This window comes from Geotrypetes seraphini, chromosome 15 (genome assembly GCF_902459505.1).
Source record: "Geotrypetes seraphini chromosome 15, aGeoSer1.1, whole genome shotgun sequence".
NCBI classification, from domain to species: domain Eukaryota; kingdom Metazoa; phylum Chordata; class Amphibia; order Gymnophiona; family Dermophiidae; genus Geotrypetes; species Geotrypetes seraphini.
Window position 1 is genome coordinate 68855342 of NC_047098.1, and position 13559 is coordinate 68868900.

General features: G+C 41.8%; 1 protein-coding gene across 6 annotated transcripts in view; it reads right to left on the reverse strand.

The window, feature by feature from the left end:
- Nucleotides 1–13559, reverse strand: part of HIP1 (huntingtin interacting protein 1) — a 180735-nt gene that overhangs the window by 74301 nt on the left and 92875 nt on the right. For all 6 annotated transcript variants that reach the window (XM_033921606.1, XM_033921605.1, XM_033921610.1 and 3 more), the window contains 4 exons: nt 13100–13243; nt 9589–9686; nt 4426–4498; nt 2716–2899 (listed from right to left, as the gene is read on the reverse strand). In XM_033921606.1, the coding sequence (XP_033777497.1) occupies nt 2716–2899; nt 4426–4498; nt 9589–9686; nt 13100–13243 (499 nt within the window). The remainder of the gene's footprint in view (nt 1–2715; nt 2900–4425; nt 4499–9588; nt 9687–13099; nt 13244–13559) is intronic.

Consider the following 13559-nt stretch of genomic DNA (forward strand, 5'->3'; position numbering starts at 1 on the left):
CTCCACAGTCTCTAATCTCCTCCCCAGTCCATCTTTCCATTTGACATCCCTAGCCCAATTTCTCATTCTCATCTCATACCTCTCAATCTCAACAATCCCCAAGTCCCTGCGTTCTCTTCCCAACCTGGCTATATTTCTAAAGGAAAGACCAGAATAAGATATTAGGAGGAAAGGCAGGAGGGGGAGATCTGATAGAGGCGTTTAAATACCTATGTGGCATAAAAACACATGAGGCGAGTCTCTTTCAATTGAATGGGTGAGGCTTGGGAATGAACTCTAAGGCCACTGGGCTAGAGATGGACTAGTACGATATTCTAAGAGAGCTTGGCTGGTTTTAGCCTCGGAATCTCTTCTCTTCTATCCAATCTCATATTTTTCACAGTCCTTAACTGTGTTTATAGCACTGCTTCTCCTTACCTCTTCTCAGTTATTCTCTATAACAACTGTGTCTCCTGTCTCCATTTGAAGCAGACTCCAATTTGGCATTCGCAGAACCCAATGAGCCTGAATTTAGTCACTAACTCTCAGGAATATCTGCTATAAGACACCCTTAGAGATCATGCTCACAGACCTGAGGCCTATGGCCGCCCACCCTGCCCCTCGGCTCACATTACACTTATACACCCACAACTACTAATTATCACAAATTAAGGCCTTACCAAACTACCTCCTCACCACTCTAACCACTGGACACACCTGAAAATAACTAAACCAAGAACAAAACTAAGAGCTCAAACCACAACACTGCCCCTGCGATTCCATTTATTCACCCTCTCCACCCATCTACCATTGAAATAACTAACACAAACTCAAACTTGAGCTTACCTAAATACACAAATGATCTTTGAAGTAGGCTGGAAGGGGACCATCTATTGTACTCAGTTATCAACAGTCATAGCCTTAAGAGTATTACAACAGAAATACAGACCAAGCCTCTGTACCCCATGCCTAGGCACCACCTTCAGAATACCAATGGCACAATCTCTGCTCCCATATTTCATGCCAATTACTCTCCTTGTCAGCATGTATTCCTCCATCCCAGTCATCACAGGCCAAGGCAGATATGGTGACATGAGTCACCTTCCCGGCAACAAATCCTTAGCACATAGGCTGCAAAGAACATATAACATTTCCAGTGTGTACAAAATGCAGCACACTTTTAAAAAACCTCTGTGCCCGTGACCCTGTCTCCCAGGCTCTATCATCAGCATATTGGTTACCTGTAGCCAAATGTGTCTTCAAGGGCCTCAAATCTTTACACGGTACCGGGCTATATGAAATCAAGCTTGCTTCATACGTGCCTAACAGGTACCTCCACTCCCAGGATGAAATATGCATCTAAACGCCCCCCTGGTCGTGCCCTTCACCTGCAAACCACCAAAAGACTTTCCTACTCCCACTTCATATCGAGCCACTGGAATCAACTGCCCCCACAAATTAGATCCCTTGAAGTAGAGAATGACATGGGGACAAATTTTTCCCCATCCTCACGGGAACTCATTTTACTGTCCCGTTCCCGCGAGTTCTTTTCCTATTCATGCAAACCCCATCCTCATCTGCACAAGGCTCAAATACTTTAAAATCATAAGTGTTCAAGGCTTGTGCGGTTAAGGCAGAGCTTGGGGCAGGAACAGGGACAAAACTCACGGGGGCAGGAAAGGGAACTTGAGTTCCTGCAAGGACGGGGACAAATTTGTCCCCGTGTCATTCTCTACCTTGAAGGACTCCTCAACTTTAGGAAAGCAATAAAAAAACATACCTCTTTACCTAACTCCCCTGCCCACGACTGATAGGTTACAAAGAAATGTATATTGATAAAAGATTCTCGGTATGTGTCGCACTAGGGAAAAACTTGTACTAAAAAATCTTGTAGTGTAACTATGACAAATTTAACCTGTAAACTGTATATTATGTATGTTTTAGCCTGTAACCCGTTCTGAGCTTTTTGGGGAGGATGGGATAGAAAATGAAATCAATAACTAAATAGAAAAGGCAATGGTCAAGTGAATAATAATAATAATAACTTTATTTTTATATACCGCTAAAGCCATAGTAGTTCGAGGCGGTTTACAACAAGAAGAGCTGGACAGTCAGCGAAGGAAAAATAACAATGGAGATTTTGGATACAGCGAAGAAGAAAAAAAATAACAGTGAGGATTTTGGTTGCATAAAGTCACAATGTGGGGAAGCAAGAAGATGTGAAAAGGAGTACAGTAGAGGGTTTAAGGGTTCTTGGTTACAAATCGGTTGAACAGGTTTGTTTTTATTAGTTTTCTGAAGTTAAGGTAGGCTGAGGAGAGTTTGATGAAGTTGCCTAGCCATTTGTTTTGTTGACTTGCTTGGAAAGCTAGCGTTCTGTTTAGGAATCAGGAGAGGAATGGGCTGTAGGAAAAGCACCTTACGCACCTAATGCACTTTATATTTATTGAAAATTGATATTAGAAATATTTAAATAAATTTTCACAGCACAAGTTACTTTACCAAGACCAATGATGAATTTACCACCCCAGTAAGGGCATAAAAAACCAGTCAAGTAGTGCATTGGGTATTTGAGGTCTGGTAATTCAATACAACTTGATACAAATTTGTTCTCTGGTTTATATTATACTAGAAGTTTAAACATTTACCTATGTAAGAGGTGCATAAATATTACCACCTAATTTACCCCCTGGGTGCTTGTTTTGAAGAAATATGATAAGCGGCCCCTGCCCTTACTCTCAATCTCCGAGAGACTCTTCTGGGCTTTTTCAGTGTCTTCCCGTCTCTTCTTGAGCTCATCCAGCTCTGTGCGTAAGAATTCATTCTCATCCAGTGCCTGCTGCTTCAAGTGCTGCTGCTCAGCTAACTCGGCCTCCAGCTCACTGATACGTCCCTTCAGCTGGACCACTGCTCGGCAGCTCTGCAACCACAGGGATAAGACACACAGAGGGACTTGGTTTTTATGGTCAGTTTCAAGTTTATTCGCTATTTGATACACTTACTACCCATCTAGGTGATTTACAATATTGAAAAAAAATAAGTGAGATAATATTATTCAAAAGGATCAACCAGGGTTGAACTATGCTGAACAGGCCAGCTTGATATTCAGGGCAGGGACAGTCTGGGGACAGAGTGCACTTTCTGCTTTATGCAAAAGTTATATGAATTTGATTAGACATAAGACAACACCAAGATACAAGAAAGTAAAAATGGGCCGATGAGGATATGGGGAGTGAGCATCAAAGAGAAGTAGTGCTGCTTTAAATTTGCCACCTCTGATGGTCTAAAAAAATTAGGTTGAACTCCTTGTGTTGGTTACGTATATGCATAATAGACTGAAATTTATAAATTCATAAAAGATAAATAAAAACTATAGAAAAACATATTTAAAGGGTAAACATTTAAAGAGGCAGATTATCAGCCACAACCCACATAATTTTGGGAAGCAGCCACCCAATCTCTCCCACTTTCCAATCCTCCCCCAACTCAAGTCTGATTCAATTCCCACCCAACTCAGCAGCTCCTATTCATATTCCTCTAATCTTCCCTCAACTCCAACCTCCTATTCTCCTCTGGGTTCTGATCATCCGCCCCAGCTCAACACCTCCCATTCCAATCCACACCCCTGAGATATGATCCCTCCCCCCAACTCAGCAGATTCCCAATTCATATCCCCCCAACTTAGCTCTTCAGTCTTTCCAATCTCCCAATCCCCTCCCCCTCAGTTTGATCCTTCCTGCATCTCAGTGCCCCAATTCAATCCGCTCACATCAGGCTTCCCATTCCAATCCCACTTCCCCCACTTCAATCCCTCAATCTCTCCCTCTGGTTCCAATCCTCCCAATTTAGCATTCCTTTTAATCCCCACCCAACAGTTTCAATTCCCCCCAACACAGCCTTCCTAATGATAATCCCCTAGATCTAATGCCCCAGAACTTTCCTGTGAGCCATACCTAGCAAGAAGGTTGACCATTTCTATAATGAGAAGTTCTGGTGATACTGCAGAGATTAGTAACATTTGAAGGTTACACATCCTCCTCCTTAGAGTTCCTCTGAGGTGGTGTACAACAGAATAAACCATCCAACTTCAACAGCTTGGCCAATACTCAAGTAATGGGAAACATTCTTGATGATCATCGACAGTCATGGGCTCAGCATCGAATGGTGTCTGATATCTTCTTGACTATTTCTCTCCCTTGATTTCTGTCTAGTGCAGTGTGGCATAATGCCTTCTACCCATTCTCTGCGAGGTCGTCCACATCTATTGGGGCCATTCATCATTCCAAATACCAATGCTTTAATCTTCCTGCCACCATTCATGGCTACAACTGAAATTTCCATGTGGAGAGAAGGAGCTGGCTATGTGACCATTCACACAAGAGGACAAACTGACTTTGTATGTGCTGGATACAACAACCAAAATTAAAGGCCTGGTGAAGTCCTCACCTCAGCTTTGAAGTTCTCCAGCTCCTCCTTCAGAGCACCGATCTCTCTGTAGAGTTGCTCAATCAATCTGTCCCTGTGGAATAGAAGAGAGTTAAGAGAGGGATGGATAGCAGGGGGCTGCAAAACAGACAGCAAGTCACTTAGTCCCCCCCATTGACCCAGGTACATTAGATAGATTGTGAGCCCACGGGACAAACAGGGAAAAATGCTTGCGTATCTGAATAAATTCATGTAAACCATTCTGAGCTCCCCTGGGAGAAAGGTATAGAAAATTGAATGAATAATAAGAATAATATTTTTTTTTCCCAAATTCTTTATTCATTTTTCCATCTTACATCAATAACACAATATTAAATCATTTAAACCTTGTATACATCACTTGAATTTCTTCTAACATCATCTTAAATACATCTTCCCTACTATTAATCCTCAATTCTCCCTCTGCCTCTACTATTTAAAGTCCCCTAAATTGTAACTCCCTGTGCCTCTACTATGTAACCGTCCCCTAAATTGTAACTTCCTGGAAATGTCCAGCTATCTTCTTCATAGCAGCGCCATACCCACTCGACACTAAAGCACCAATGTGCATCAACAACCTCAGCTATCCAATTCAACCCACTATAAAGATATTGGGTGTAACACTGGACCAAAACCTGACCATGAAAGACCAGGTGGACTCCTTGATCAGAAAAATCTTTTATACCCTCTGGAAACTTCAGTCCATCAGAGCTTACTTCGATGCCTCATCATTTCGAATTCTAGTACAATCCCTTATTCTGAGTCAACTCGATTATTGTAACATCGCCTACTTGGCACTCCCCCAGAAATACATGCGGCGACTGCAACTGGTTCAAAATACAGCGGTTAGACTACTTTGTGGATTGAAGAAGTTTGATCATGTGACACCTTCCTATCAACTTTTACACTGGCTACCGATGGAGGCATGTGTGAAATTCAAGTTTGGTTGTTTTTGCTTCAAGGTACTTTATGGCTTAGCCCCTAAATACATAACAGACCTTTTCTCTTTCTCAACCAACAGACACAAGTGAAGCTCACACCTGAATTTCATTTCTCCACCAGTTAGAGGTTGTAAATTTAAAAGTCATCATCAACATCTTCTCGCACATCAAGCAATATTATGGGGTAAAGACCTTGAACAATTGCTTGTGCCTACTACCTATGGAGAATTCAGGAAACGTCTGAAAACACATCTATTCCTGAAATACTTAGGAAACCAACCTATTCAATCTTAGTCCTTAATAACTGAGCGCAAGAACCACCTGCGCTAAATCTATACTTTGTTTGTTCATTCAATCAGTAACTTTGTTTATTCACTCAATCTGTAACACGGTCCTGCGGTATATAAACTGTTGTTATTATTATTATTATTTTTACTGTAATCTGCTTAGAACTGCAAGGTACAGGCGGAAAGCACAGTTACTTACCGTAACAGGTGTTATCCAGGAACAGCAGGCAGATATTCTTGACTGATGGGTGACGGCACCGACGGAGCCCCGGTACGGACAATTTTAGAGTGATTGCACTCTAAGAACTTGGAAAGTTCTAGCAGGCCGCACCGCGCACGCGCGAGTGCCTTCCCGCCCGATGGAGGCGCGCGGTCCCCAGTTAGGATAAGCCAGCTAAGAAGCCAACCCGGGGAGGTGGGTGGGACGCAAGAATATCTGCCTGCTGTCCCTGGATAACACCTGTTACGGTAAGTAATTGTGCTTTATCCCAGGACAAGCAGGCAGCATATTCTTGACTGATGGGTGACCTCCAAGCTAACAAAAAGAGGGATGGTGGGAAGGTTGGCCATTAGGAAAATAAATTTTGTAAAACAGATTGGCCGAAGTGTCCATCCCGTCTGGAGAAAGCATCCAGACAATAATGAGATGTAAAAGTATGAACTGAGGACCAAGTAGCAGCCTTGCAGATTTCCTCAATAGGCGTGGAGCGGAGGAAAGCTACAGATGCTGCCATAGCTCGAACTCTATGGGCCGTGACAGAACCTTCCAGTGTCAGTCCGGTCTGAGCATAACAGAAAGAAATGCACGCTGCCAGCCAATTAGACAACGTACGTTTAGAAACAGGACGTCCCAATTTATTCGGATCAAAGGACAGAAAAAGTTGGGTAGCTGATCTGTGGTGCTTAGTACGCTCTAAATAATAAGCTAGAGCCCGCTTACAGTCCAAAGTATGCAGAGCCTGTTCTCCAGAATGAGAGTGAGGTTTCGGAAAGAAGACAGGCAAAACAATGGATTGGTTGAGATGGAATTCAGAGACAACCTTAGGGAGAAACTTTGGATGTGTACGCAGAACCACCTTGTCATGATGAAAGACTGTAAAAGGTGGATCCGCAACTAGTGCATGTAGCTCACTGACCCTCCTGGCAGAGGTAAGAGCAATAAGGAAAAGTACCTTCCAAGTGAGAAACTTGAAAGGAGCGGTAGCCAAAGGTTCAAAAGGAGACTTCATTAAGGCGGAAAGAACCACATTGAGATCCCAGATTACCGGAGGGGCTTTGAGAGGTGGTTTCACATTGAAAAGACCCCGCATGAATCTGGACACCAAGGGATGAGCCGAGAGAAGTTTTCCATGAACTGGCTCATGAAAAGCAGCAATAGCACTGAGGTGGACTCTGATGGAAGTAGACTTGAGGCCAGAGTCAGACAAAGAAAGAAGATAATCCAATAAGGCCTCCACTGCAAGGGAAGTGGGATCATGATGATGAAGAAGACACCAGGAAGAAAACCGTGTCCACTTTTGATGGTAACATTGCAGAGTGGCCGGTTTCCTGGAGGCATCCAGAATGGAACGAACGGGCTGAGACAAAAGAGTATCATGAGAAGTCAGCCCGAGAGAAACCAAGCTGTCAGGTGCAGAGACGGAAGGTTGGGATGCAAAAGGGTCTCCTGATGTTGCGTAAGCAGAGAAGGAAACAGTGGAAGAAGGAAAGGCTCCCTGGAACTGAGTTGAAGTAGAAGGGAGAACCAATGTTGCCTGGGCCACCGTGGAGCAATCAGAATCATGGTGGCTCGTTACCTCTTGAGCTTGAACAAGGTTCGTAACATGAGAGGCAGAGGAGGGAAAGCGTACAGGAACAGATTGGACCAATCGAGGAGAAATGCATCCGCTGCCAGACGGTGAGGAGAGTAGAGTCTGGAGCAGAAGAGGGGCAGCTGGTGATTGTGAGGAGCTGCAAAGAGGTCTATCTGAGGAGTGCCCCACTGAGCGAAGATGGACTGTAGCGTTAAAGGATCGAGTGTCCACTCGTGAGGTTGGAGAATTCTGCTGAGCTTGTCCGCTAAGGAATTCTGTTCTCCCTGAATGTAGATAGCTTTCAGGAATAGTTGGTGATCTGTGGCCCAAGCCCAAATCTTCCGGGCTTCCTGGCACAAGAGGCGAGAGCCTGTCCCACCCTGCTTGTTGATGTAGTACATCGCAACTTGATTGTCTGTGCACAGCAGGAGGACCTGAGGAAAGAGAAGATGTTGGAAGGCCTTGAGGGCATAAAACATCGCTCTGAGTTCCAGGAAATTGATGTGATGTTTCATTTCCTGGGCTGTCCAAAGTCCTTGAGTTTGGAATTCGTTCAAATGAGCTCCCCAAGCATAAGGGGAGGCGTCGGTGGTGATGACAAGTTGATGAGGAGGTAGATGAAACAGAAGACCTCTGGAGAGATTTGAGGATATCAACCACCATTGTAGAGACTGACGAAGAGATGATGTCACAGATATGTGTCGTGAGCAAGGATCCGTCGCTTGGGACCACTGGGTAGCTAGGGTCCATTGAGGAGTGCGCAGGTGAAGATGTGCGAGGGGTGTGACATGAACTGTGGAGGCCATGTGACCCAAGAGTATCATCATTTGCTTGGCAGAGATGGAACGTTGTGGAAGCACCTGCTGACATAGAGATTGAAGCGTTTGAAGACGGTTGGACGGCAGGAATGCTCTCATGAGGACTGTGTCCAGCACCGCTCCAATGAATTGAAGTCTCTGAGTGGGAATGAGATGAGATTTGGGTAGATTGATCTCGAACCCCAGAAGCTGTAGAAACAGGATGGTTTGGTTGGTGGCCAGGAGCACTGTTTGAGATGAATTGGCCTTGATTAACCAATCGTCCAGATAAGGAAAGACTTGAAGGTGGTGAGAGCGTAGAAAGGCAGCCACCACAATCAGACAGGGAATTCAAATCTATAAAAGACAGGCTTCATCCCCCTACCTCTCTTTTTCCTTCTCCTCCTTCTCCAGCTTTTTCACATATACACACAGCTTCCTCTGACACCCTACACAGCAGGACTCGCTCAGATCTCTTCACTTAGACACATATACACTGAAGCTGCTTTGTAACCAAGTTATACTCTATATTTGTAATAAACCTACTTCTATATAATATACCTTTTCCAAACCACCCCTGTCTGTTGTCTCATTATTTTACTTCCCACTGAGACCTGAGACCTTGGACCCAAAAGACTAGGAAAACACAAAAGGTGACAGGGTGTCTCCCAAATTTAAACAGTGTTAACGACTAGCACCATTTATGTGCCGAAATGCCATGAGTTGAGTGCCGACATTTATACCAGATTTCAGCTGGCATAAATCTCAGTGCTCAACTTTAGGCGTGAGAATTAGATCTAAGTTCCATTCTATGAAGAGCGCTCATCTTGGAGTACCCGTTAATGTAGTTAGCACTGCCTTTTTTCAGGCACCGATTATTAACAATATAAGAATTGCCATACTGGGACAGACCGAAGGTCCATCAAGCCCAGTATCCTGTTTCCAACAGTGGCCAATTCAGAGCCCAAGTATCTAGCTAGATCCCAACAGATTTTATGCTTCTCATCCTAGGAATAAGCAGTGAATTTCCACAAGCCATCTCAATAATGGCCTATGGACTTCTTTTTTTGAAATCCTACTAACCTAACTGATTTTACCACATTCTCCGGCAACAAATTCCAGAGTTTAATTACACATTGATCATCATTTATAGAATTCTCCCCTATCTGTAAAAGTATTGAGAATAAAACAAGTAGTATGATCCACTGTGTGACTGCATCTAGAATATCTTCTTGCTTTGTTCATACAATTATGGCCAAATCACCAATACATTTCATTCTTCTAAAGAAGCTTCCCAAACCCTCTAATCACCTTTCCTGTTACTTACTTATCATCCTTGTTTCTCCCATTTTGGTTGTTGAAGTTGAAAGGAGTGCTGCCGAATGAAGCACCAAAGATATCATCAAACTTATTGTCAAATAAACTCTGAGGAAGGAAATAGAAACAGTTACCCATAGAGTCCAGAGATCATCACGGTACAATGTGCCCACACACTGCCAATGCATAAGAACTAAGAGAGACACTTGGCACTACGGCAGTCATTGGTGCTGGGAGAGATGCCGCCGTCCACCAGCAGCACACTAAAGACACTTGCAGAAGGAACAACAGGGCAATTACATAAGAACATAAGAATAGCCTTACTGGGCCAGACCAATGGTCCATCAAGCCTAGTAGCCCGTTCTCACAGTGGCCAATCCAGGTCATTAGCACCTGGCCAAAACCCAAGGAGAAGCAACATTCCATGCTACCAATCCAGGGCAAGCAGAGGCTTCCCCCATGTCTTAATAACAGCCTATGGACTTTTCCTCCAGGAAATTGTCCAACCCTTTCTTAAAACTAGCTATGCTCTCCGCTCTTACCACAACTTTTGGCAACACATTCCAGAGCTTAACTTTTCTCTGAGTGAAAAAATGTTTTCTTGATATGTCTATGTTATACGTGATAATCAGAGGGAAACAAGATTCTATGTATGCCATATGGAAACCGCATAGTTGTATGCGGTATATAAATTTTTAAATTAATAAATAAAAGTATTTCCCTGCAATTTCATCGTCTTTCTAATTTTTGCCGGAGTAAAAAAATTGACCTACTTGTACCGTTCTACTCCACTCAGGATTTTGTAGACTTCAATCATATCTCCCCTTCAGCCGTCTCTTTTCCAAGCTGAAGAGCCCTAACCGTTTTAGTCTTTCCTCATATGAGAGGAGTTCTATCCCCTTTCATCTTGGTCGCTCTTCTCTGAATCTCTTCTAGCGCCACTATATTTTCTTGAGATAAGGAGACCAGAATTGAACGCAATACTCCAGATGAGGTCGCACCATGGCGCGATTCAGGGGCATTATAACATTCTTAGTCTTGTTAACCATTCCTTTTTTAATAATTCCTAGCATCCTGTTTGCTTTTTTGGCTGCCACTGCACATTGGCCCAAAAAGCAAACAAGATGCTAGGAATTATTAAAAAAGGGATGGTTAACAAATGTAGTTATTGTGGAATGGCATCATGAGATACGTGCAATAGGGAGGTTTAAAAAAGGGATTTCTAGGATGATTTTGTTTTAAGTTTTTTATTGATTTTTTCACATATCAACAAGTGTTATAAATTTTCCATACATTTATCTTAACAATACACTTGATATCTCTATAATGTATTTTATATAAAGCATATTTTATATTATTTTTCTTATGAATTTATATAACATATATATTGTAATGATTTTATCAATTATTATTTAATTATGAACCCTTTTCCCTCCCTTTATCACATTAATTTCTCATAAGACTATCATTCATTCATTATGATATATTTCTAGGATGATTAGCTTTGTTATGGTTTACACCATTTTAGAAGAAAATGTTTGTTTAAAGTCTTAGTTGTGGGCTATTGAATTTTTCTTTTTCTGCCTGACTTATGATGCATTTCTGCTTTATTGTATTGTGTGTCTATTGTTTGTAATTTGATATTATGTACTTTTTTTGTTGTTGTTACCTGTCTTGTAGAAGAGTGGGATATAAATAAAGCATCCCAGTACCACTATCAGTGTTAACTTTTTTTCTTTTTTTTATTCATTTTTGAATTCTTACAACAAGTGAATTAAACATATTATAATTAATTATCATATGGCACTTGTAATTACAAACAAATCCTCTTATAATATAGAATAAACCCCCCTTTGTCAATATTCCTATTTCCATATGCTATACATTCCCCAGCCCACCCCTATATATCTACTACCCATGTGCTAAGAAATCTGATCATTAGAATAATTAGTCAATGGTTCCCAAATTTTTTAAACTATTTTAATAATATGCTATGCACGGTGGCATGTAAAGCAAAATCAGATCTCTAATGCTTAAACATTAACTACCCAATCCTGAAGCACACATTTATGGAGACTGAAACAGTCGTATTTTGGAATGAGGCAGGCTGCAGTAATCCTTATCAGCTGGTTCTTGGGCAGAAGGAAGGTGATTTTATTATGTTTATCCATTTAGGGGACAGTGTTCGGAAGTATTTCAAATACTTAAAATAGTAACTAAAATCATCACAAGTATTTTTGGGCTGGATTTACTAAACGGTAGCTTAAAAGCGGCCTCCAATCGCGTGTCAGTCATGGGATGGCACCATTTAGAGAATCGCGCCTTTGGGAAAGGTAGGCGCTGGAAATATAGGCCAGGGTTTTCAAGGCTTTATGGCACCTAATGCCATTTCTGGTGTTAGGCCACGTCTACAGTGGTATTAGACACCATAAAGCGCCTACACAGGCACGATTCCAACTACATTTTTTTAGGCGCCTTGAAATTTGATTTAAATGATCTTTTAAATGGCGTTTTGCTCTTAATTTATGTGCCGGTAGGGAGTCTATTCGTGCCTAAGGCACTGTTTATAGAATATGGACCTTTGGGTGTATTTGAAATAGTATCCTTGTATTTTAATTATTGTTTTAAATACTTCTTTTTACAAAGGAGGTTTGGAGACCATTAATAGAATATTTTAATGAGTAATTATTGGATTATCATTTTTCCCTATTAGGTATAATTGCAAAGTATGGGGGGGTGGGATTTCTGATTTGATATTAAATGATTAGATTAATAGGACAGAATATATAATATATTATATGATATATGTACTACATATGAATTAGTAGGGTTGGGAGGGAGGGTTTAAATATTATGATTTAAGTTAAACTGATAGAGAGAATCAAGTGATATTGTATAAGTTCAAATGTTATTTTATGATACACTTGTTGTAAGATGTAAAATGAATAAAGAATTAAAAAAAAAATACTTCTTTTTAAAATACTTCCCAATACTGTTAGAGGGTTTGCAAAAAATAATTTTCCAGCTATGACATTCATCACACAGACTGCCCATTGCAGTTAACAAAAGAGAATGACATGATGATAGAATTCATCACCGTTCCCGTCTCTACGGATAACAGTGGGAAACCATCCCGTGTCATTCTTTAGTGTCTATCTCAACCTCAGTCCTTCTACACCAGCTTGAGGGTCAGTGGCTGTGCCAATTCTTACTGATTCTTCCCTCTCTCCTTACAGAATGACAGGGGGATGGTGTCCCCCAGTTATCTGCGTGGACGGGCATGGTGATGAATTCTGTCACCATGTCAATCTGTAGTTAACAAAAACAAAATCTGGGATCTGCTGCTAAACTGTGGTACAAACATGGCGCTATGCAACCGATCCAAGATTTTATTTTAGTTAACTACAATTATTTGTGATGAGAGAGTAAACAGATGAACAAGAAACTCACCAGCAGCAGGGGTGCTGGGAAGCTTGTGTTTCATACTGGTTTTGACCTTTAACCATCAAGCTCTCACTTACCTGCTGGGAAGTTCTGTCCATGTCCACCAGGTCGTCTGTCTCCACAATGGGTTCACTGTCTGGCGATGAGGATTCCGCTGGAATAACCACCACTGGGCTGATGTGTTCTGACAAGGCTGAAGCTCGTAGAAAGTTGGGAGGGTTCTGCAGAGAGCAGAAATAATTTATACACTACCATGCCAGGAATGTACCCTAGCCCATCACTCAAGCTTTCTAATTTAGTACATACTTGCATCACTGGACACAACTAAATCTTCAATGCTAGGAAAATTTAGCTAAAAAGACACTGAAGTTCTGAGAGAAGAGGACATTTCTCTGGGTAAGTGAAAATTTTGCTCTATGCCTTAGTGATTTCAAGACTGAGGATTGTGTGACAGCCATGACAGTCCACTCTTAAAAGATAATATGTAGAAATTTGGTCTTGGAGAATGAGATGTACAGTGTCAGCATCTATGAGACA